A 26,210-nucleotide genomic window follows, 5' to 3' on the forward strand; every position below is an offset into this window, starting at 1 on the left:
TGAACAGATATATATTAACTATCTACATACATCAGCCTCTGTTCAAAGCACATGGACTATAGCCTTCAACAAATGTCCATATCCTTTATATATTGGATGGATGGATGGGCTGACAGACAAATGGACAGACAGGCAGACATAATAAATATAGCAGATGTCAGATAATGCCACAGAGAAACACAAGGCAAAGTAAGGGAAAAGAGGGTGATGAGAAATGGGGGGGATCAGTATTAAGTAGTTCTCTCTGAGGAGATAATTGAATTAAATATTTGGGAAAAACTGGATCTTTGTTGTAAGGAGTTATTATCTGATAATAGTTAACTATCTCTAAGAAAACGAGAATAATAATTCCTTGTGAGCTATGCTGTGTACCTCAAGTATGAGTTTTTCTTTTCCTTTTTGGATTTTGATTTATGGTTTATTTTCCAGACTGCTGGCATCGGAGCTTCTGCTCATTTGGTTAACTTCAAAGGAACAGATACAGTAGCAGGAATTGCTTTAATTAAAAAATACTATGGAACAAAAGATCCTGTTCCAGGCTATTCTGTTCCAGCAGCAGAACACAGGTAAAATTCTGGTTTCATCCTCCCATTATCCAAACATTTGTTTTCTAAAACTAAGTTTTTTCACTCTTGTGTTTGTAATTGAGTGATGTTTTGCTTAACTACAGAGCCATGTACTTCAGTAAATCTTCCTGAATTTAAGCAATACAAATGCAGTATTTATACCTTATATAAAGATTAGTATCAGAGGCCGAGAACTATCCTAATAGAAACAAATTAAGATCTTTTTCAACTCTTACATTGCTGTATGGATTTTATGGTAAAACTTTTTCAACGACTCTATTGCCATATCAGATATATTTTATTTGTTAAATTAAGTCTGGACACATCACTGTTGAGATCTGGTCACTTTTTCCCCTTTCCCTGCTCTTCTGCATGACCTCACCTATCTTTGCCCTAGAAATTGTCATCTGGACCCAGTACTCTCATTTGTAGATGATCACCTAAGCCCTTTTGATGGAAGGAAGAGAGTTCAGATTCTTCTTCGCTTCCTTATCTGATCTTACTAAACCATCTCGTTAAACTAGAAGGCAGTTATAATTCTAGGCAGCAGCTGTTCTAGTCCTAGAGGTAACTTTATGAAAGTCAGTGGAGTTTTAAAAATCTATGGCAAACCTTATTTCTGGTTCTTAACAAAAGGTATTTACTATTTGAGGAGGTTTATTAAGTTCAACTCATATTTTAATACTGCAGCGTGCCAAAGCTAGCACTGAGTTTAGAATAAAGCTGAGCTTTTATTCAAGGCAATCTACTAAGTGCTACAAGGGATAGAAAGATTAAAGAGAAAAAAATGACCCTATATTTGGGATAAAAATAATACACTAGCGACATTCTGCTCTGTTGATTAAGTACTTTTAAAGAGTTACAATTAAAGTGTTCTAGTGGTGCAAGGTGGGGAAGGTATATTCCACTGGCAGGATCCAGAAAGATTTTATAGATAAAAGACAAAGAAATAAACAAAAAATAAACAATTTTTAAAAAAATTTATAGAGATGGTATGAAATCTTGCCTTCTTGAAGGAATGGTAAAATTTAATGGCAGTCATGGTGGAATCACTGATTAGCTAAGTAAATGTGGATTGCATGCCTACCATGTGTCAGGCATTGTCCTGAAAGAGCAAGACTGAAAGAGGAGAGTGCAAGTGTGTTTAGGGAATTAGGGATGAAACAGAGATTTTGTAGGCAACGTAGGGTAGACTGGGAAGACAGGTTTAGCAAAGGCCCTCAAATTTGTGCTGGGTTATTCTAATTCCATTTTCAAATGGGAGTGGGCATTACAGTTTTTGAGCAAAGAAGTGATGTCAAAGAAATATTTCAGGAAGATTATTTTGATAGGATATCCTCTGAATTGAAAAAAAAAAAGAGAGTGAGAAAAGAGACGGTAGGGGGCTTTATAGAAAGATACTGCACCAGAGCCAAGTGGCTAAATCTATGGAAAGAAGTGGGTAAACATGAGCAGTAGCTTGGGAGATGAAATTGCTAGAACTCGATGATTTGAATTGGGGCTCAGTAGAGAGTAGATTCAGCTAACATTTATGAGCATTGCTGTATTAGTAGGGCCTTTTGAATACTTTCACATTTAAGACTAGTGAAACGGAAAATTTATCAACAGGTAAAAGTTTTGGGGTTACAGTATATTTATTTTGGACTAGATATATATGCATCTTTTTAAAACTTAATGTAGTATCCATATATTAGACTCGTGACTGGTTTTGTTTAAAGTAATATGAGTATGGTAGTATAAATCTGAGAATAAAGATAATATCTTTAGGGCTTTCGTGGTAAAACACTGAAAATCTACATAGTCACATGATATTTACTTGTAAATTTTCAGTTCCTTAATACATAAGATTATTTCAGATGTTCTTAAACAGCAAAATCTTAAACGACAGCATAGGTATAGTGAATAGAACTTTGGACTGAAAGTTGGGAAACCATAGGAACCTTTACAGCTGACATTCTGGGTGGCCTTGGGCAAGTCACTTAACTCTCTGTTCTCCAGTTCCTCCATCCAACCAAACAACAGGAGGAGCTAAAATTTTACATCTCTAACATCAGAAGGTCATTGAGGATAAATGACTAACATCTAAAATAACTTTAAAATAGAACTCTAAAATTTAGAGCACTGCCATTATTGTTATAAATATTTTCTTAAGGAATATATGAATCGACTAGAAGTATGCAGTGTCATAACTTTTCCCTCAAACTTTGGAAAGATACCAAATTTAATTTGCTGGAAATTGGAGTTATAGAATGAGTAGAATTCATTGAACAAATATTTATGATTTCCATATACCAAATATGGCACTAGAATAGGAGTAACAATTGGCATGACCTCTAACAATAGAAGTTTGTTCTTCCATTACAAAGCTATCCAGTACTGGTATTCTTTGAGCTTAATTCTCTCCCTTATAAAGAAGACAATAGCAATTCTTGATATGAAGAAGAGGCTTCTCTTCATATCGTAATTTTCCCTTAGCCTGCAGATGCTTGCATGAAATAGAGTTGGCATCATAGCTACTGGCAGTCTCTGTAACTGTTTAGAAGAGTGTTCACCATAAAATGAGTTTTATGTAAACAGGCTGGCTATCTGTCCATTTCAGATGAGAGAGGTCTCTGGGGTAGGCTAAGTCTTTATAATCCTGAATTGTACGTGCTCCCTTTATCCTCAGCGTACCATTGACAGCACGAGAAAAGTTTACTCCAATCTTTTAGAAAATAAATTAAGACGAAATGACAATTTCAAACATAAATTAGTATGGCTCTTCAGTCAATCTTGAAATAAATTTATATCTACATGGAGTTCTATCATGAATGAGTGGATTGTCTTACTTTCCATTATTTTACTTAGGAAAATAAGTTAGAGGCAAAGACAAGAAAATTAGGGAGAAAACTTGCTTGGCATGAGGAAATGGCAGCAATTTTCAAATTCATTATTCTGTTTAAGAATTTTAAAAATTATGTATTAGTTAACCAACAAGTACTTAAGTTACATACGTATATTAATCTATTCAATAAGAAGAACCATACTGAGGACATTGTAAAAATCACTATAACCATTCTTGCCTTATAGAAACTCACAGTTTATTGCCCATCTTAATTGTGTTTTGCTCAGACTAAGAATTCTTATTCCTTGGGCATGTATTAATTAGTAGTGGAGAATCTATAAATGAAATAAATGACTACCTATTACTGGCCATTTGAAGATATTACAGGTAAAGAGTTGACTATATGTATATAGTATAGTATATGAGTAATTGTCTTTAAGTGTAAGGTTTGAAAAGTAAAAAAGATCAAATACATGTCCCTACTATTATTGGTATATGGTTTTGAAAATTCACAGAAGGGAGTCAAGTACTAGCCAATAATGGGAGCATGTTCATTCTTTCTAACATCTTGGCATAATAAATAGAGTACATTCAGCGGGTACTTTTGTAGCTCACTGATTTTAAATGAGTAGGTTCAGGAATACCAAAAAAAAAAAAAAAAGAACTGTAGTTGGTTCTGTTTGACTTAAAAACTAAAACAACTATTAGAGAGGTATACAAAAAAATTGGCCAAGGGGCCCAGGTATTCAAGTAACCTGGTCTGCATTCATTAAACTAAATCACTCACCTTCTCTGCAGTGTTGGCGGTGTAGTAAACATGAAATATGATTCAGGAACAGCTAATGTGTCTGCCTAAGTAAATCTTTATTTTCATTTTGTTTTCTAGTACCATAACAGCTTGGGGGAAAGACCATGAAAAAGATGCTTTTGAACATATAGTAACACAGTTTTCATCAGTGCCTGTATCTGTGGTCAGCGATAGCTATGACATTTATAATGCGTGTGAGAAAATATGGGGTGAAGATCTAAGACATTTAATAGTATCAAGAAGTACAGAGGCACCACTAATAATCAGACCTGATTCTGGAAATCCTCTTGACACTGTATTAAAGGTAAATTTTAATACGTAACTTGATTATTAAAATGCCTACACACCAGCTGCATCAACACTACTTTTCATTTATACACACACCATTACAGAGCTATCTGGACCAGTCCCCTTATTTCAGAGTTGCAGCCCAGAGAGAGTAATAGATTTGCCCAAGGTCACACATTAATAACAGGATACCCAGAGTTATGGGTTATTTATTTATACTGTCAAATAGACAGTTAAGTACTGTTGCAGATATTTTCTTTTCTACTTTCAAAATTAATAGCATTACCGTTTTAACCAATCTTGTGAATTGGTTACCAAGTTTATGGTTTCTTTCTTTTCCTTTATCACAAATCATTGCTATACCTTGGAAGTTTTTAGTGCAAAAGAAATAAGTACATGGTGGTGTGGAATAAAAAAAATTTGAAAATGCTTTTCAAGTAGTGATTCTTTAGAGATACTGTTGATCCTCAGTGTAGCAATGCTGCATTTTTTTAGTGTTCAGGGCTTTGCCTTCTTTGAAAAACACCAATATGAGCAGGTTATTTGACCTCACTACTAGAAAAACATTGTATTAGGGGCTTTACTTAAGCTGTGTCATTTAATCTCTATGAAAACCCTATAATAAATGTTATCTCTTTTTTATAGACTAAGAAACAGACTTAGAGAGGTTAAAGTAACTTGTTCAAGGTCACACAAGACAACATAGAGAATAAGCTAAGTCCCTATTGCAGGTCTTTCTGACTATGGCCTTCTCACGTTACCACACTGTTTCCTAACTAATGATTAGATGATACATTACTTACCCCTTAAGAAAGGTGGGGAGATCATTTCCAAGGAATTGAAGGAATGTATTTACTGATATATTAAATGTTGGGAAAAGCTAGAAATAAGTCTTTTCTTTCAGTAATTCAGAAAAGAGCCAATAAGGGGGGAAGGGAATATAGAATCAAGGAGCTCTTTTCCTATTAACTAATAGGCCGATCTGAAGGTCTTATCTTAACCTGAAGTATTAACAGATTTGGTTTTCGCTAACTTAACAGGTTTCATGTTTTTTCCTGTTACCTAATAAAAATGTGTAGACCTAGTTTTAAGAATAAACTGAGGCATCAATATGGAATTTTCTCATTGTTGTAATCTTAAACCAATTTATTTAGGAAAAGGGACTGATTGTTGGGGAGAAAATTTGTCTGATAGGTCTTTGTATCTCTGACCAGCTTTCTCAGAAATTTTAAATCAATATTTAGGTATTTCAGCTGCTATAAAACTTCCAGTAGTTAATGGATGAGTGGTACAATTTGCATATTATGCAATTTGGCTTGGGTGTCAAAAAATGGGTGTCATCTTTAAATGAAGAGAACTTCAGAGAAACTGGGGGTTATATATACTTATTTCCAGCTTTGTCTACATACCATCATTTCTCTGAATTTTGTAATTCAAATGGATTTATATTTGTGATATCAAAATTAAACCAAACAAAAACTATTGGACACAAGCAGAATAAATCCAAGTCAAAAGTATAATTATGAGTTTATTAAATGATGCTTTCTATACCTTTTAAAACTATTATATTTACTGTTTTAAGTTTCTAAAGTTAGAGGTTTTTTCCTGAATCTGTATAATTTGAAAGATACAAGGGAAAAATCTTTATGTTTTGAGCCACTTACCATGTAAATTGACTTGATAGAAAATAGCATGCCTGTTTCTGTCATAATCAAAGGAATTGAGACTAAATTTTAGAAGGCTTATACATATTGTTGTAAAATTTTTTAAGTAATTTCATTAATTTTATATTCTCAAGATTGTCTAGCAAAGCAAAGTCATTTTTACACTTTTTTTCAGTTTTAGTTATTTTGTGTTGGGTGTGTATTTTTCTGTACAGGTTTTGGATATTTTAGGTAAGAAGTTCCCTGTGACTGAGAACTCAAAGGGCTACAAGTTGCTGCCACCTTATCTTCGAGTTATTCAAGGGGATGGAGTAGATATTAATACCTTACAAGAGGTATGTGTTTTATAGTAAATGTTCCAATAATGTAATCATAATTAAGCTCCTTTTTATTAGTTTGATAAACACATTAATAATTTGAGTACAGTTGTGATTCATTTCATAAGTTTATAATGTACATGTCTTTTCTGTTAATTGCTTAAACTTTGTAAATAGTAGTTAGTTAAAGTATAGAAGTACCCGCCAAACCACACTTACTATATTCCCAGTCCTCACTGGCCACCCTAGATGATGAGCCTAAAGAAATATCACTATGACACAAGAAAATGCCAGTCAAGGAATGTTCCTTGTATATGAAACAAAAAATCTTGATGCTGCCCAAATAGGTCTCAGTTTTAATAGAATGGAACTTTACATACTCTTAAGTGTGAAACTCAAATGGTTTTAATATGTGCTTTTTCAAAAATTATAAAATGGTTTGTCAGCTCTTCTAAATTAAACACTATTATCACTATTGTTAGATTTAACCAAATAGTGCGTTACACTACAGCTTCTGCCTCTTTTGTTTTCAAATAAGCTTCTGATGAGCTATAATTTCATTTTAACTAATACCTAAATACTCCATAAAAACTAAGGATCTCACTGGTGTCAGAACATGGACCATCTGCTATTGTAAGCCACTGACATTGTAATGTATATTGTCTCCAATGGTATCCACTTGGATAACACAAGTTATCAAAGGATTTTCTGTGTGAAAGTTTGGTGTGGTTAGAGTAAGTTCAGTACCCAAATTATAAATAGTTTGTTTTCCAAAGATTTGTTTAAAAGTAGGAACTCCTACATGTAACAGACATGACTTCTGTGGTTCTGTGCAGTTGGAGCTCCTAAAGGTGGTGTCTGGAATAGCTTTCTTGGAATAAGAGAAGTGAGGTTTCTTCCACCAACCCTCCCAAACTGCTTTGCCTGATAAAAGTGGAAACTCCCCCAAACTCCTCTAAGGCATTTGGTATTGGTTAGGGGCTTTCGTGTAAAAAGGAAAGAATAGAAGAAAAACCTGCTGTGAGAAGCAGGGCCTGAGTGTGGAAACCTCAGCTGGCATATGGAATTGCTGTTGTCTCCTTAGCTCAGCTGAGTTAAAAGTTTCTTATCTTGGCATCAGTTAAGCATTATTACCCATTCCTTCATTTTAGGCAGTTTGGCGGGTACCCTCACACACACTTAATCCCCCTGTCTGATGAAGAAACATGAGCAGGGTACTCTACCAATTTCAGAAAACCCATTAGCCCCATTCTCTTCACTGCTAGACCTGCCCTTCCTGGTTCCAGTGCTGAGCTCTTTAAGTTGAGCTGTTCAAACAGGTATTTGAACTTGCCTTTAAAAAAAACCTGAGTTCTCGGCTTTTCTTTCTTTTCTTTTTGTTTTTAAATAAACTTTGAGAATGTATGTGCATTTTAAAAGTTGAGACTCAGTTCAAAACTTCAACTTTTTTTTTTTTTAACTATGAATACAAAGTTAAATATTGAGACAAATATTCTGGCATTGGTCAAACCTTAAACAGAACAATCAGAGAATGAATCATTTGTGTAATGCAGATGTACTCAAGTGTTGGTTTACCTAAAGGCTGATGGGGTGATACCTGCTTTCTTCATATTGGAAGTGGGTCAAATAAGTTTTTAGAAGCAGGAATAATACATATAGTGAGTGGTTTTGCTTTGTATATATACCAAATTAAATGCCTTACTTTTGACAAAATGAAAAATGTATTTAATTTCAAACAAGTGACAGTCAGCCTCACTGTTGGATTGCTTCTCTCAGTCAGTCTTCTTGTAGCATCCCGTGAAGTTTACATACGGTGTAAGCCTGCTCTAGGTTTGTGTGTGCCAAAATCAGTCTGCTTAGTTAGGAAAAAAGGCAAAAATCTCTTGTGTTGGACAAAACACAGAAATGTCTGTCTTCTCTTTCTGTTTGTGTCTCCATTAGGGATTTAGTCATTAACGACAAAAATGGCACCAGATTCTCAAGATTGGCAAGATCTCTTTGCAAGTGAAGTTCCACATATTTTAAATACTTTTCTTCTTCCCCTTTAATTATCCTGTTATTTTCCTAGAACCCTTTTCTCTACTTTGCTGGGGAATTTCCCCTGATCCTTGTGAGGATCTTAATAGAAGACATTGGTTTTATGTAAATCTTAATGATACGAACACATTAATTTTTTTATCTAAATGTACTCTTTTTTTTAATTTTATCGGGGAAGGGGAACAGGACTTTATTGGAGAACAGTGTATACTTCCAGGCCTTTTTTCCAAGTCAATTTGTTGTCCTTTCAATCTCAGTTGTACAGGGTGCTGTTCAGCTTCAAGTTGTTGTTCTTTCAGTCTTAGTTGTAGAGGGCACAGCTCAGCTCCAGGTCCAGTTGCCGTTGCTAGTTGCAGGGGGCACAGCCCACCATCCCTTGCGGGAGTCGAAACCGGCAACCTTGTGGTTGAGAGGATGCGCCAACCAACTGAGCCATCCGGGAGGCAGCTCAGCTCAAGGTGCCGTGTTCAACCTTAGTTGCAGGGGGCAGAGCCCACCATCCGTTGCGGGACTCGAGGAGTTGAACCGGCAACATTGTGGTTGAGAGCCCACTGGCCCATGTGGGAATCGAACCGGCAGCCTTCGGAGTTAGGAGCATGGAGCTCTAACCGCCTGAGCCACCGGGCCGGCCCTAAATGTACTCTTAACAGAACAATTCACTAAAACTTTAAATTATCTAAATTTTATAAAGCTATATAATTTCATTATAAAGCTATATAGCTATATGGGAAGACTCTCTTAAAGAAACAGGGCCAGAAATATAGAGATAGGACACTAGGTGATTACTGTTCTTTGTAATTTTCTCATTCTTATGCTTCTGAGGCATATCTAAAATCAGGTGACAGGTCTGAAACTATTTTTTCTGTTTTTTTAATCAAACTACCTTACCGTCCATTTATCTGTGTCCCTTTCTTTTCCTCTGTTTTTCTGTTCTATTCTTTTCATTTTTTCCATGTTGAAATTCACTCTTTTGGAACATGCCTTAATTTCATATTTTACAAGGTTTATTATTGTTTTAGTTATATTTTGTTCACAGTTATTTCAATGAAAAATAAATCTGAATTCGAGGCCCTTGGGTACTTTCAGGTTCAGGTATAATAATAAAGACATGAGACTGGATTTATGTAAAGTCTAAGGAATCACTTTAAAATAAATTGTGTGTGTTTCCATCTTGATTCCTTACATGTAGCACTAGAATTAGATGGTTGGGATTTAAGAAGATTGCCTTTCTCAATGTGGGTTTGTTAAAAGGTGAAGGTCCAAAGAAGAACAAAGTAGTGCAAGTCAAAAATAAAGGACACATGCTACATAAGATAACCCAGCAAGAACAAAGAACTCTAGGGGATCTACCTAATACATCGAAGCAAACACAGAGAGTCAGCCAGAATGGGGAAACAAAGAAACATGTCCCAAATAAAAGAACAGAAGAAACCTCCAGAAATGGAACCAAATGAAACAGAGGTAACCAACCTGTCAGAGACAGAGTTCAGAACACTGATGATAAGAATGTTTAAGGAGCTTAGAGACAACATAAAGAAGGATGTAGAAATCGTAATGAACAACCAGTTAGAACTAAAGAACACAATTACTGAAATAAAGAACTCACTTGAAGGAATTAACAGCAGGTTAGATGAAGCAGAGGATCGAATCAGCGACTTAGAAGACAAGTTAGCAGAGATCACCCAAACAGAACAACAAAAAGAAAACAGAATAAAAAACAATGAAGATGGTTTAAGAGACCTCTGGGATAACATCAAGCGCAACAACGTGCGCATCATAGGAATATCAGAAGGTGAAGAGAGGAAGCAAGGGATTGAGAACATATTTGAAGTATTAATGTCCGAAAACTTCCCTAACCTGATGAAGGAAACCAACATACAAGCCCAGGAAATGCAGAGAGTTCCAACCAGGATAAACCCAATCAGGCCCACACCAAGATACATTATAGTTAAAATGGCAAAGGTTAAAGACAAAGAGAGAATCCTAAAAGCAGCAAGAGAAAGACAGAGGGTTACATACAAGGGAACTCCCATAAGACTATCAAATGACTTTTCTACAGAAACATTGAAGGCCAGGAGGGAGTGGCAGGAGATACTCAAAGTGATGGAAAACAAAGGCCTACAACCTAGATTGCTTTATCCAGCAAGGCTATCATTTAAAGTTGATGGAGAGATAAAGAGCTTCCCAGAAAAGAATAAGCTAAAGGAATTTATTACCACCAAGCCAGCATTGCAAGAAATACTAAAAGGACTTCTGTAAATAGAAGAAAGATGAAAACAATCTAACTACAAATTTAAAAATGGCAATAACTATGTACCTATCAATAATCACTTTAAATGTAAATGGATTAAATGCTCCAATCAAGAGACATAGGGTGGCTGAGTGGATAAGAAAGCAAGACCCTTGTATATGCTGTATACAAGAGACTCACCTCAGATCAAAAGACACACACAGGCTGAAAGTGAAGGGTTGGAGTAAGATATTTCATGCAAATGGAAATGAGAAAAAAGCTGGAGTTGCAATACTTATATCTGACAAAATAGACTTTAAAATGAAGAACATATTAAAAGACAAAGATGGGCACTATATAATAATAAAGGGATCGATCCGACAAGAAGACATAACCCTAGTAAACATCTATGCACCCAACATAGGAGCACCTAAATATATAAAACAGATATTGACTGACATAAAGACAGAGATCAACAGTAACACTATCATAGTAGGGGACTTCAACACACCTCTGACAACAAGGGACAGGTCTTCCAGACAGAAAATCAATATGGAAACAACAGCCTTAAATGACACATTGGACCACTTGGATTTAATCGATATTTTCAGAGCATTTCACCCCAAAGCTGCAGAATACACGTTCTTCTCAAGCGCACATGGAACATTTTCCAAGATAGACCATATGTTAGGCCACAAAACAAGTCTTGATAAATTTAAGAAAATTGAAATCATACCAATTGTCTTCTCTGACCACAGTGCTATGAAATTAGAAATGAACTACAGGAAAAAAACTGGAAGACACACAAATTCATGGAGGCTGAATAATATGTTACTAAATAATGAATGGGTCAAACAGGAGATCAAGGAAGAAATCAAACGATATCTCGAGACAAACGAAAATGAAAACACGATGACCCAAAATCTATGGGATGCCGCGAAAGCAGTCCTAAGAGGGAAATTCATAGCATTGCAGGCCTACCTAAAGAAACAAGAAACATCACTAATCAACAGTTTATCTTCACACTTAAGGGATCTGGACAAAGAACAGCAAAATAAGCCCAAAGGGTGTACAAGGAAGGAGATAATAAAGATCAGAGCGGAAATAAATGAAATAGAAACCAGAAAAACAATACAAAAGATCAATGAATCCAAGAGTTGGTTCTTAGAGAAGATAAACAAAATTGACAAACCTTTAGCCAGACTCATTAAAAATAAGAGAGAGAGGACCCAAATTAATAAAATCAGAAATGAAAGCGGAGTGACAACAGACATCGCAGAAATACAAAAAATTTTAAGAAATTACTATGAGCAACTATATGCCAACAAATTTGACAATCTGGAAGAAATGGACAATTTTCTAGAGGTGTACAACCTTCCAAGGCTAACTCAAGAAGAAACAGAAAACTTGAATAGACTGATCACCACCAGGGAAATTGAATCAGTAATCAACAATCTCCCAACAAACAAAAGCCCTGGACCACATGGCTTTACAGGTGAATTTTACAAAACGTTCAAAAAAGAATTATCACCTATTCTCCTCAAGCTCTTCCAAAAAATCCAGAAGGAGGGAAGACTCCCAAACACTTTTTACGAGGCCACTATCACCCTGACCCCAAAATCAGACAAAGACACCACAAAAAAAGGAAACTACAGGCTGATATCTACAATGAATATAGATGCAAAAATCCTCAACAAAATATTAGTGAACAGAATTCAGCAATGCATTAAAAGATACACCATGATCAAGTGGGATTCATCCCTTGTATGCAAGGGTGATTCAACATCCGCACATCAATTAATGTGATACACCACATTAACAAAATGAAAAATAAAAATCACATGATCATATCAATAGATGCAGAAAAAGTATTTGATAAAATCCAGCAGCCATTTGTGATAAAAACCCTTAAGAAAGTGGGAATAGAGGGATCATATCTCAACATAATAAAGGCCATATATAATAAACCCACAGCTAACATCATAGTCAATGGGGAAAAGCTAAAACCATTAAGATCCCTTAAGATCAGGAACAAGGCAATGTTGCCCACTTTCTCCACTTCTATTCAACATAGTGCTGGAAGTTCTAGCCACAGCAACCAGACAAGAAAAAGAAATAAAAGGCATCCAAATCGGTAAGGAGGAAGTAATATTGTCATTATATGCAGATGACATGATACTGTATATAGAGAACCCTAAAGACTCCACCAAGAAACTATTAGAGCTGATAGATGAATTTAGTAAAGTAGCAGGATACAAAATTAATATTCAGAAATCAGTTGCATTTGTATATACCAATAATAAAACATCAGAAGGAGAAATTTTAAAAAAAACTCCCATTTACAATTTACTATAAAATACCTGGGAATAAATTTAACCAAAGAAGTAAAAGATCTGTACTCAGAAAATTATAAGACACTGAAGAAAGAAATGAAAGAAGATACAAATAGATGGAAACACATACCATGTTCATGGATAGGAAGAATTAATATAGTTAAAATGTCCATACTGCCTAAGGCAGTATACATATTCAACGCAATTCCTATCAAACTACCAAGGACGTTTTTCACAGAAATAGAACATATAATCCTAAAATTTATATGGAACCATAAAAGACCCCAGATAGCCTCAGCAATCTTGAGAAATAAGAACAAAGTGGGAGGTATAACAATACCTGACATCAAATTATACTACAAGGCTACAGTAATCAAAACAGCATGGTACTGGCATAAAAACAGACACATAGATCAATGGAACAGAATACAGAGCCCAGAAATAAATCCATGCCTATATGGCCATTTAATCTACGACAATGGATGCAAGAATGTACGGTGGGGTAAAGACAGTCTATTCAATAAATGGTGCTGGGAAACCTGGACAGACACATGCTAAAAAATGAAGCTGTACCACCTCCTTACACCATACACAAAAATAAATTCGAAATGGCTTAAAGACTTAAATGTAAGATCTGAAACCATAAAATTCCTAGAAGAAAATATAGGAAGAAACTTCACAGACATTACCCGGAGTAAAATTTTTACTGATATATCCTCTCGCGCACGGGAAGTAAGAGAAAAAATAAACGTGGGATTACATCAAACTAAAAAGTTTTTTCACAGCAAAGAAAACCATCAATAAAACAAAAAGGGATCCTACTGAATGGAAAAAGATATTTGCCAATGATATATCTGATAAGGGGTTAATATCACAAATTTATAAAAGACTCACTCAACTCCAAAAAAACAAACCCAATTAATAAATGGGCTGAGGACATGAAGAGACATTTTTCTAAAAAGGACATACAGATGGCAAACACATATGAAGAAATGCTCAATCTCACTAACCATCAGAGAAATGCAAATAAAAACCACAATGAGATACCACCTCACCCCAGTCAAAATGGCTATCATCAATAAATCAACAAACAACAAGTGCTGGCGCGGATGTGGAGAAAAGGGAACGCTTGTGCACTGTTGGTGGGAATGCAGATTGGTGCAGCCACTGTGGAAAACAGTATGGAGGTATCTCAAAAATCTGAAAATGGAACTACCTTATGATCCAGCAATCCCACTCCTAGGTATCTATCCGGAGAAATCCAAAACTCTATTTCAAAAATCTCTATGCACTCCTGTTTGTTGCAGCACTATACACAATAGCCAAGACATGGAAACAACCAAAATGCCCATCAGTAGATGACTGGATTAAGAAACTGTGGTACATTTATACAATGGAGTATTACTCAGCCATAAAGAAGAAAGAAATCTTACCATTGCAACAACATGATGTACCTAGAGAACATTATGTTAAGTGAAATAAGTCAGACAGAGAAAGACAAATACCATATCTCACTTATATGTGGAATCTAAAGAAAAGAATAAGTGAATGAACTAATCAGAAACAGTTTTGGAGGCATAGAGGAAAAACTGAGGGTTGCTAGATGGGCGGGGTGGTGGGGATAAGGCGGGAGGTGAGGGGATTAGAAAACAGTCGGTATTCACAAGATTGCCATGGGGTTTTGAAAATTAATTTGGAGAATGTAATCAATAATGTAAAGATTTTGTAGGGTATCCGATGGACACTTGTCCCATTTGGGAGACTTCATCAGGGATGATGTAGATGCCTGATCTCTGCACTGTACACCTGAAGCTGAACCATAATGAATGCCAACTATAATTTTATATATATAAAATTTGATATATAAATTTTATATATATAAAATGTAAGTATATACTTACAAGAAGCTGAGTACAGCATTAGGGATAGAGACAAAGGAAATGTAACGGCTCTGTGCGATGTCAGAGGGATAGTGAATGGGGGGGTGTTCACACAGTGTGAGGGATATAAATGATAATCGTCTAAGTATTACTTTGTCTTGTGTACCTGAAACTAATTGAAAAAAAAAAGAAGGTGAAGGTCCTTGGAGTTCATATATTTTTATCTTGCAGTGTTGAAAATAATAGATAATTCAGGTTGAGACTCTTAGTATTTGAGGGGAATATGGTGAATATATATTATTAATGATTCACATAGGACTATTAAATTTGCTTATAATTTTCTAATCACTTCTAAAAGTTCTGTTTCAATAAAATAGAGCAAGACTTTCCAGTTACTTCCTTTTGACTATTCTCATGAAATTAAAGGAATGATTACTAAATTTTATGTGCCATCTTCTGTCATAAAAGTGATTGAATGTGTTAAATAAGACAGATTCTGTGTTAATAAGTCCTGCGTAGGAAAAAGAAATATAAATGACATTGATAATAATGTAGCTGAATAAATTAACATAACTTTTAAATTATGTATTCCTTGAAAAAACTATTTTAGCTGCCAAAGCTGTATGCTCATACAGGTTTCTCTAGCTGGCTTATAGGTAGATAATCGTTCTGCCAAAAATGATCCAGTGATAAATGTTAGCACCCAGTCTTTTCTTAATTTTGCTTATGGTAGTGGAGTACCAGCCACAGTAAAATGACTCTTCCAATGTTTCAACTATTATGTAGGAGGGAGTATTTTATATTGTTTCGCCACCAATATCTGTTGATTTTTAAATGCCCCATTACATATGGCATGTATTATGACATGTGATCACATATATTGAAATTTATTAGGGATGATTTATCATTCCCAGAGTGTAGTAATTCAGGGCAAATGTCTAGGTCCCATTGCTTGTGCTACTGGCATCTGGACAATAACTTCAAGAGACATAGGAGTTTACTCAAGTACCTTGAATATTTATTGCCAGTGTTTTCTCACTCCCTCTCATTTCCTTCTTTTCCCCAACCGTAACCACAATGATGACACAACAGCACAAGTTCAGTAACTTTCAATGAAATCCCTTCCTTCCACACTTATCCCTCAGGCTGACCTTTTTGGGGTGGGTGAATCTTTTAAAAGAGGAAATGGTGGGATATAACTTTATATAGGCCTTATTCTTATCATTTATTGTTATAAAATGGCTCGAAATTGTTTATTCATCAGTATGGCCCGTGGAAGATTATCTCCTCCTCCTTCCAGGTTACTTAATAATAGTTTTTGTTCTTTTTTTATTTTTTAATCTTCTAGATTGTAGAAGGCATGAAGCAAAAAAAATGGAGTATTGAAAACATTTCCTTTGGTTCTGGTGGAGCTTTGCTACAGAAGTTAACAAGAGATCTCTTGAATTGTTCCTTCAAGTGTAGTTATGTTGTAACCAATGGCCTTGGGGTATGTCCTTTAACTTTTACCTTCTTTATGTATCTTGGTAGAATGTAGTTATTGAATGCAATAGTTAAAGGATAATATGGTTCTGAACTATAATTTTTTTTTTTTCCTCCCCCTTTCTTCCACCTCCCCCCACTCCGGTTCAAGCCGTTGTTTCTCTGTCTAGTTGTGTAGGACACAGCTCCCTGGCCCATGCTGGTATTATGAGCCTTGCGCTCCTCCCGGCCGAGGCCATCGGTCGGCAGTCGGCCGCTCACGGCAGCTCACGCTGGCCCCCAGCCCCTCATGGCAGCACACAGCAGCACATAGCAGCTCTCACTGGCTGCTGGCCACGCACACTGCCACTCAGCGGCAGCACACAGTAGCCCACGGCAGTCCACAGCAGCACACTTCAACTCACGCCAACCTCCAGCTGCTCACAGCAGCCCTGCTCCAGGAAGAGCTATTGTTCACAATCTTAGCTGTAGAGGGCGTAACTCACTGGCTCATGTGGGAATTCAACTGGCGACCTTGGCATTAAGAGCACGGCGCTCTAACCACCTGAGCCACCCAGCCCTAATATTCCTAATATTGTCAGATACCACTGACCTTGACTCAGAAACAAGGAAAGAAAAGAGACATTAGGTAATAAATAATATGACTTAGGGGGAAAAATAAGATGCGAGATTATTTAAGTGACATAATGCAAGTCAGGCATTTCCCACTACTTCAGTACGTAACTTTGAATCAAAAAGTTGGCCATATTTGAATGGGAATGTGAGCTAACCTAGCCATCATATATTAAAGATGGGCAAGTACGAGTGTAAACACTATCAAAACAGTGTTTTAGGAAGGTGGAGTACGAGGTTGGAGTTGTGATGCCAGAATCACGTTCTAGTAGCCTGAGAACAGGAGAGGCCAAGCTACTAGGCCGCTGAACAACAATCCCACTAGATCTCCATTAACTCTTGAGAGTCTGGGTCGAAGGGTAAGGGTGGGGGATACTAACAACTCTCTTAAAAATACCTGGGTTGGTCCCCAGCTTTACTTCACGTCCATCTTTCTTTGGAGAGTTCTGGGATTGACTCATCTGTTTTCTTCTTTCAAACCCATCACTAGTTGCTCCTATTATGTTTTGCCTCCTACTTTTCTGATCCTAAAACAAAAGTTCTGCTCTCTCCAGGTTCTCTAGGTCTTTTTTGCTTCTGACAGTGACAAGGATAATAGAAAAAAGTAACCAAAGGGAAAGGTTATGGAGTAGGAAAGCCTTTATACCTTAGTAAAATCCTAGTTCCCTTGCCACAGGTTATATAATTGAATTGACGTAGATTTTTTTTTTTTTAATAGCATGATTAGATCAGTTTAAAAGCAGTTTGTAACATAAAAGGAGATACTTGAAGGCTCACGTGTTAACCTCAGACACTACCTACAAATGGAGTATTAGGTATTCTGCAGTGGTAAGAAAGGATAGCCAAGATTTGTATTTTATTCATATCTTTTTTCCTGACAGAGGACTCTGTCCTGCAAAACAAGCTAGAATTATGTTTCTAAAAGCCCAGTGTGGATTGGCTTCATTATACTTATAAAGTGCCTTAAAATTTATATGTAAGTTATGTATATACTTTTTTTTTTAATGGAGTTGAGTGACTCTTTCTGATGATTCTTTTTCTCTTTCTTAATTTGGATTCCAGGTTAATGTCTTCAAGGACCCAGTTGCTGATCCCAACAAAAGGTCCAAAAAGGGTCGATTATCTTTACATAGGACACCAGCAGGGAATTTTGTTACACTTGAGGAAGGAAAAGGAGACCTTGAGGAATATGGTCATGTATGTATCTGCTCTTGGGTTTGGTTTTTGTTGTTGTTTTTTAACAGTAGTAACTTGGCTCCCACAGCCAAGAAAGGAGGCTTTTATGTTCTATTTTAATTTTAAATTATTTTCAGAACAATATTTTTTCTTGGAAAACAAAACAGTTTTATTATAAAATATACAATAGTTGACCTAGCCTACCAAAATAAAATAAAAAACCTAAGTGGCTAGATCATAAATTGGGTGAAATACTTTGTAACAGTCAAAACAAAAAGGAAGTGTTTCTACTGACCAGCAGGTAGTGACTGAGGAGCGTCAGCAAACTGTGGGTTTGGTCTCTCACTGCCAGTCAGCAGTGAGTCTGTTCTGAAGAGGAGTAGTTAAGCATACTTAAAGGGTGCTATTCGACTTCTCATAACTGTTTATATTATAGTAAACTTGGGTAATTTTAATAGATAAATGAAGGGCTATCCAACTTCTAGAATGTTGTTAAAAGATAATTCCATTTTTAAAAACTTACTAGAATCCGGTTCAGATGGTTTTCTTTAGATGGTTTGATTCTCACAACAACTCTATGGGTTAAAAAGGCAAATTACGTTATTTTAGTAGTGTAACGTGAGAAGCTACATGACTTCACTCAGATTATATAACAATAAAAGGTGACACCTAGACTAACCAAGTTTTCTAATTCAAGTCAACCAATCTGGAAAGATTTTTAGTATGCTAAAGTAGTCTATATGAGCTATGGTCTTTAACATATAAAAGTACATTTATATTTAAAAGTTATAAATTTCTCTTTTTTAAGCCACTGGATTGGAAAAAATACTCATTTTTGGAGGGAAACTACTCATGAATATTCATATTCTCAGAGAAGTTTACATTAAACATAAACACATTAATTTGTTACTTTAGATTCTTCGTACCATATCAAATATTCTATTTGTTACTTTTATTATATTCTTTTAAGATTTTGAGCCAAAATTAATGAAATAACATTTTCCTATTGTATTTACTGAAAAATACATAAGTTCCTAAACAAACTTTTAAAATTAGATCCCTTTAGGATGAAAAGGGGCTCATTTCTTTACCAAATAATGGAGGGCTTGCTTTACAACTTATTTATCGTCTCCCACAAAAAAGGGGTACAATATCTTCCACTGAAAGGAGTCCATTCCCAGGGGGAAAAGTAATCTGTTTCTTTTTTATAGCATTTTAGGAACGACTGAAGTACCCAAGAGCTCTTTATTTTCAGGTTCCAAATTCTGATTTCCATTAGGCTTCCACAGGGGCTGGGAGGTTGTTCCTCAGTCTGGCAGTTTTCATTTCCAGCTGTGTTCATATTACTAAAACCTCCTCCTTCCTTATCTTGGTACTTGTTATTCATGATTTTGAGGACAATCTAACCCATATTATAGAGAAGAACATTATCTTGATCACTAATAATGATGAAAAGCAACATTTACAAGAATGATGCACAAATACTGAAGAGGGCAACAAGTGAATTAAAGATTAAAGAGAAAGAGAATAAAATGACCGATACAGAAATTAATTTCAAATCAGTTTGTCCCCCTTCATGCATTGTATAAGAAAGTGAAGTAAGAGTGGAGTCCACCTACTAAAATCTCTCATACATCAGGAAGGTGGACACTAAGGCTCCTGGAACATAACGAGGGGAGCTATTCTTACTGCACATTTCACTGCCTGCCCATGAATAATTACACTTGATTGTCCCCTCCCCCAAAAATGGAAACTATTTTCATTCACTCCTCCAATTCACCCAACAGGTTCGTAGAATACCTTCTCTGTATTAAATATCAGGCTTGCAAAGATAAACTAGGTTCCTTTCCTCAACTGACTCAAGCTAATAATCTAATAGGCCAAAAAAAAGACAATTAAACACAATCAATGTGAAAAATAATAAAAAATAAATAAAATTACATTCCTTTATTTAGCCTGTTAATACAGTTCTTTGAGTGGTCTTCACTTAGCCCTTATAGTTATCAAGACTTTGCTGAATTAGTTTATCCCAGATGGACTAAAGTTATGTTAGACATAGTCATAACTATTACTTTTAAAAAGGCATTGATTTTAAGAGTATGTGAATGATATTCTAGAGTATATGAGGCAGTAATGAATTTATAATCATCTAAGCATTTTGAATAGAAACCACCATTCCTTGATAGGTTTTATTTAACTTCATGAAAGAAAATGCTACAGCTAGAGCAGTGTGATTTGAAACAACACAATGACAAAAATATTAAATAATGTCATGTATCACAATCTTCCGACTAGGTGGAAAAACTTATACATGATAGATTACTTACATATATTAGATAGATAATTAGAGGCAGATAATTCTTTAATGAGACAGGAATAGCTTTACCAGACCCAAAAGGGAATTTAGTCCTAATTTCTTAATTCATCTTTGTTACCCTTGCATGGATCAAATGGACTACATGTACCAGTGACTTTTGTAATATCCACAAAGTCTCTTTAAATCAGTCACTATGCATTAGTCAAGAAATCAATAGTTATTTTTGTTTCTGTTTGGGTTTGGTTTCTTGTTTTTCAGGGGTGCTTGTTTTAAGGCCAAAACTCAGTGACTAGGAAATTTAATTAAATTCCAGGTTGATGAGTTTAACTGGTGTTGAGTCTGTTGGCTAGGAATGGGAAGTTCTGGCAGGTTTTCCTTGATGCCTGTCATGTTTATCAGCGACAGCCATAGTTCTGGGCAACCAAACAGTAAGCATATTCCATCGGGAAAAAGGAGATGAGTCTGTTAAGTTTTTTTGTTTTACCTTTAATGATGTAATTAGATCATTCCTATTCATAAATGTTAAATATTTCTGCATAGCCATTTGCTCTCTGCCTGCTCCACCAGCATCCTTTGTGTATAAAATCACTTTATAATTTGAACCCCATCAACATCTCTGTGTATTTGACTAACCAGTCTAATCCATCATAGCATTACTTAAGTATTTTCCTTGTTAGTCTAATTATTAAATTCTTTTATCTTTGTGCAGGATCTTCTCCACACTGTCTTCAAGAATGGGAAGGTGACAAAAAGCTATTCATTTGATGAAGTAAGAAAAAATGCGAGGCTGAATATGGAACTGGAAGCAGCACCTCATTAGGCTTTGTTTTATGAGTGGGTCTGTGTGCTTGGCGGTGTTTGTGTGCGTATGTGTTTATGTGCATGCACGCACATAATACACCTGTGTGTGTATGTAATACGTGATGTTTACTGTACAGATGTGTGGGGTTTCTTTGCGTTTTATGATACATTACAGCCAAATTATTTGTTGGTTTATGGACATACCGCCCTTTCATTTTTTTATTTTTTTCCAGTGTTTAGGTGATCTCAAATTGGGAAATGCACTTAATCATGTAAAAGATTAATGCTAAAGTAAGCTTTTTAGGGCCCTTTGCCAATAGATAGTAATTCAATCCGGTATTGATCTTTTCACAAATAACAGAACCAAGAAACTTTTATATATAACTAAAGATCACATAAAACAGATTTGCATAAAATTATCATAATTGCTTTATGTTTATATTTAACTTGTATTTTTGTACAAACAAGATTGTGTAAGATATATTTAAAGTTTCAATGATTTAACAGTCTTTCCAACTTTTCATAATTTTTATGAGCACAGACTTTCAAGAAAATACTTGAAAATAAATTACATTGCCTTTTGTCCATTAATCAGCAAATAAAACATGGCCTTAACAAAGTGGTTTGTGTTATTGTACAATTTGAAAATTATGTTGGGACATACCCTATAGAGAATTACTAACTTCACTGCCCCTTGTAGAATATGTATTATTCATTCTACATTAAGGAAAATAATGGTTCTTACTGGAATGTCTAGGCACTGTACAGTGATTCTGTACGTTGGTCATTGTATTGTACCAGTGAAATGCCAAATTTAAAAGGCCTGTACTGCAATTTTGTATGTCAGATATTGCCTGTGGCTGTAATATGCACCTCAAGATTTTAAGGAGATAATGTTTTTAGAGAGAATTTCTGCTTCCACTATAGAATATATACATAAATGTAAAATACTGACAAAAGTGGAAGTAGTGTATTTTAAAGTAATTAACACTTCTGGATTTATTTTTCCTATTCTATAGTTGATATGACTTAAATGAATTACTGGAATGGGTAGTGAGTGTACTTATTTTAAATTTTTTGATTCTGTTATATTTTTCATTAAGTTTTTTAAAAATTAAATTGGATATTAAATTGTATGGACATCATTTATTAATTTTAAACTGAATCCCTCAATAAATAATACTCCAGCATGTTCTTAAATGAAGATAAGTTATCCCCAATGAAAAGCATGACAACATGGGTTTGAATAGAAGAATCTTAACCAAAAGCAGAAAGTTGGCTAACTTCGAGGTGTTCAACATCAAAATATCCTAGAGTGATTAACTGCTAGATTCTGAGTCAGTCATCACATGTGACTAGAGACCAGTTTTATGTTTTTTTAGATGATTCTTTTATATTTAGGTCTGTTCTTCTAAGGCAGGGGTTGGACAGCTGTGGCCCACAGGCCAAATTTGGACTGCCCTTGTTTGTCATAAATCTTACCTACAGCTGCTTTCTCAGGACAACAGCAGAAACTGGGTGGTTACAATAGTGGCCACATGGCAGTCCACATAGCCTGAAATGTTTATTATCTTGCCCTTTCCAGAAAGTTTCTCCATCCCGTTCTAAAAAAAGGAGTGTGCCTTGAATTTTAAGAGAAATGTTGATTTCCAGGGAAGGGAGGAGGCTAAGTTGATACAGAGTTTGTCTCTTTTGTCACTTCTTTTCTCATTTAAGAATCTGATACTGGAAGACTGATTTAGAAAAGCTTTAACAACATGACATTAAATGTGAATTTTTAAAAATGGAAAAGCCATAAATCCTCTGTCCTAAACAGTTACTTGAGAAAGTATTTTATCAGTAAAATAATCTAATGAGAGGTGAGTTACCTTTATTAAATGTCTTTTATAAGCATCATTAAAAACAATATAGGTTTTCGCAGATGATTCTAAACACTTTAATGAGAACAATAAGCATTATTCACTTTTAGTAAAAATTTTCATCCTGTAATTTCTGGTAGAAAATTTTAAGCTTTTTTTTTTAATGTATCTAAGTAAAGATTAATAGTATTAAAAAGAATACCTTTACAAAATGTGCTAAGGGGCTTACAGAGAATTAAAAGAAACTATATTTATTGCCAGTAACTTTGATAACCACTTATAATTTTGATTTTGTTTAAACATTGAAATTCACTACAGACAATATTCTTTGTATACTGTGAATTTCAGCAGTTGCAGAGTATTTAGAGGAGTTTTATTTTAAAGCTTTCAGTGAATGCTAAAATCTGTACGTTTGTACATGGCCATAGATTGGGGGTGGAATGATTAATTCTGTTAGCTCTTAGCCAGTTGGAACTGATGAATCCTGAATTTCCATCACTAAGCACTTAGTACTAAGCCATCCGCATTCTGAGTAGCAGTGGTCACCATAGACATCAAATAGAACTCTGCTGTGTGTCACCCTTAACTCAGCCTAACTAGTCCAGACAAAAGCAAATGGCATGTGTTGGGTTTGCTTAAGTCACTAGATTTACAACCGATACCAGTTTATCCCCTTCAATTCATATCATGAAGTATTTGTATTTTAAATAGGAAATAGGAGTTCTGTGTTGACTCTTCATTTGTACTCTATACTTAAAGTAAAATGGTTTTAATGATTATCACTTATTTCCTTTCTTGAAGTAAATTGTTATGAAAAATATTTTATAATGAAATCCATCTTGGAAAACTAGAAAGAGAAAAATGGCACGGTATTGTTCTGTTTGCCATAATTTAGAATTCAACACTTCAAACAAGTATTTTGTAGCTTTACATTCCTTTTTAACCCATTCAGTGGAGAATGTCAGCTTTTCTCCAAAGTTGTATGTTAAATCAATTCTAATATGTATTCAACATCAAAGATAAACATGTAATAAACATGGAAATAAAGTTTAGCTCTATTAGTGAAATGTTAAATTTGACTGTGTGCTTCAAATAATGGCATTTAGAGACTTGTCTTTTTTAGATATTTCTCCAGTTCAAAGAATTAGAGAATAAGAGAAGGAGAGGTATCAAAGATGACTCCTATTTTCTACTTTGTGCAGCTGTATGATTGGCAGTGCCTCTTACTAAGAACACTAGAAGGGGACCAGATTTAGCAGGGGAAGGGAAGTTGGATATACAGATTTGGGGACAGAAGGGTCCCAAGGTATGGATTTGATATATACATGGTCACTGGAGACACAGGAAAGGATCCTTCTCTAGGAAGAGCATGGAGTACGGCCTGGCAAACCACAGGTCAAATCCAGCCCACTGTATATTTTTGTCAGGTTTTATTGAAACACAGCCATGCCCATAGTTTAATTATTGTCTGTCGCTGCTTCCATACTACAGTCACAGACTTGAGTAGTTGTGAGAAACCTTACGGCTTGCGAAGCCTAAAATATTTTACTATATGTTCCTTAAAAAAAAAAAAAGCCAATTGCTACTATAAAGAGGACATAGGGCAAAACCATAGGAACTCGCAAAAGTTAAGTGGCAAAAGATGAGAGGCAGAGGAGACTGAACAAGTGTAGATGGAAGGAAAACCAGGAGAAATAAAGTCACAAAAGCCAAAGGAATGGAGTTTTTCTGCACAAATGTTGAATGCTGCTAAGAGATCAAATAGAAAGAGGAATTAAAAGCATCTATTGGACTTAACCTGGAAATCATCGGTGGCTTAGAGACATTCCCTTCCAGGTAGTAGAGGAGGCAGATGGCAGAAAGAAGCTACTTTACATAACTCTGAATTTTGGGTCTGAAGAGAAAATGAGGCGATAGTGTGTCTTCCCTTTTTAGCTATGCTTTATCTCTGCAAAAGACCCAGGAAAGAGGGAGAAGTTGATAGAGTCCACAGAGAGGGTGATGATGTTGGGTTCTAAAGAAGGTGGAGGAGGGTGGGGTCCAAAGCCCTGGTGCAGGGATTAGCTCTTAGATGGGAGGGGTTGCTTTTGTTCTGGAAGAAAGGAGGAGAGGAGAGGTGCGTATGCAGGCTTTGGTTTTCTCTGTGAAGTTTTTGGAGTAGGAGTTTTTTAAATGGAGGTTTTAAAATAGTTATTATGGAGAGTAAAGTGACCAGAGGTAGAGGACCATAGAACAGTGTGGAGGACCCAACTCACTGGTGATTGAGAACTTACAGTGAAAATTTGCCTATTAAGATTTTTTTATTTCCCTCCCTAGTAGCACCCTGATGCCTGGGTACAGACAGAAAAGGGGAGATACTTGGGGTTTAACTAGATAATTTTGAAAGAAAAGTACAACAATTGAACAGTTACTGAAATAATTGAGTTGTTGAAATAATGGTCCTACAGTATCTAAACTAGAATAGGTAAGGACATGAAGGCATCACAGAGCATTGGGAAGACAGAATCCGATGGACAATCTGATGACAGCTCTGATCTGTTGGGAGTTGTTGAACAAGCAGGTTTCAAAGGCCAAGAAACGGTAGTCTGAGACCAGGATGCTTGGATTTAGCGATTAGAGAGGAGCCAGCTCATGGTGTAGTACGATCCAAGGTGTGACTTTGCAGTGGCTGAATGAAGGAAAGATCATTGGAGACAAGACAAGGTCAAGAAATCGGACAGGACGAATAGGTTGTGTAGGTGGACCATAAAATCCTCCTGGAAGATGGCAGAAGTTGTAGTGGAGAGGAACGCTAAATCAGGTGCCACAGTGATCCGTGAATGAAGGAAAGGGACCAGGACAGCAGGAGGCAGCGACCAGGAGGGATGTGAACCTCAAAGAGATGGAGGGTCCAAGCATGCATAACAAGTGCAAACTGATTAAAAAGTGTTGTGTTCAGTTACCAACAGTTTCATGTCCTTTACCGGGCACTCAGACCATATTTGTTGACTTGATGGAGGAAAGGAATAATCTAGAT

At 35.7% G+C, this 26,210-nt stretch overlaps 1 protein-coding gene across 1 annotated transcript in view; it reads left to right on the forward strand.

Annotated features, from left to right (window-relative positions):
- The window catches only part of NAMPT (nicotinamide phosphoribosyltransferase), a 44,524-nt gene extending 20,263 nt beyond the window's left edge, over nucleotides 1–24,261 (forward strand). Inside the window, exons 7-12 of the mRNA XM_019745377.2 lie at nucleotides 430–566; nucleotides 4,277–4,502; nucleotides 6,366–6,485; nucleotides 16,296–16,436; nucleotides 18,104–18,238; nucleotides 21,244–24,261. Coding sequence (XP_019600936.1) covers nucleotides 430–566; nucleotides 4,277–4,502; nucleotides 6,366–6,485; nucleotides 16,296–16,436; nucleotides 18,104–18,238; nucleotides 21,244–21,354 — 870 coding nt within the window. The 3' untranslated portion in view covers nucleotides 21,355–24,261. The remainder of the gene's footprint in view (nucleotides 1–429; nucleotides 567–4,276; nucleotides 4,503–6,365; nucleotides 6,486–16,295; nucleotides 16,437–18,103; nucleotides 18,239–21,243) is intronic.
- Nucleotides 24,262–26,210: the final 1,949 nt, after the last annotated feature.

This window comes from Rhinolophus sinicus, linkage group LG09 (genome assembly GCF_036562045.2).
Source record: "Rhinolophus sinicus isolate RSC01 linkage group LG09, ASM3656204v1, whole genome shotgun sequence".
Classification (NCBI taxonomy): Eukaryota; Metazoa; Chordata; class Mammalia; order Chiroptera; family Rhinolophidae; genus Rhinolophus; species Rhinolophus sinicus.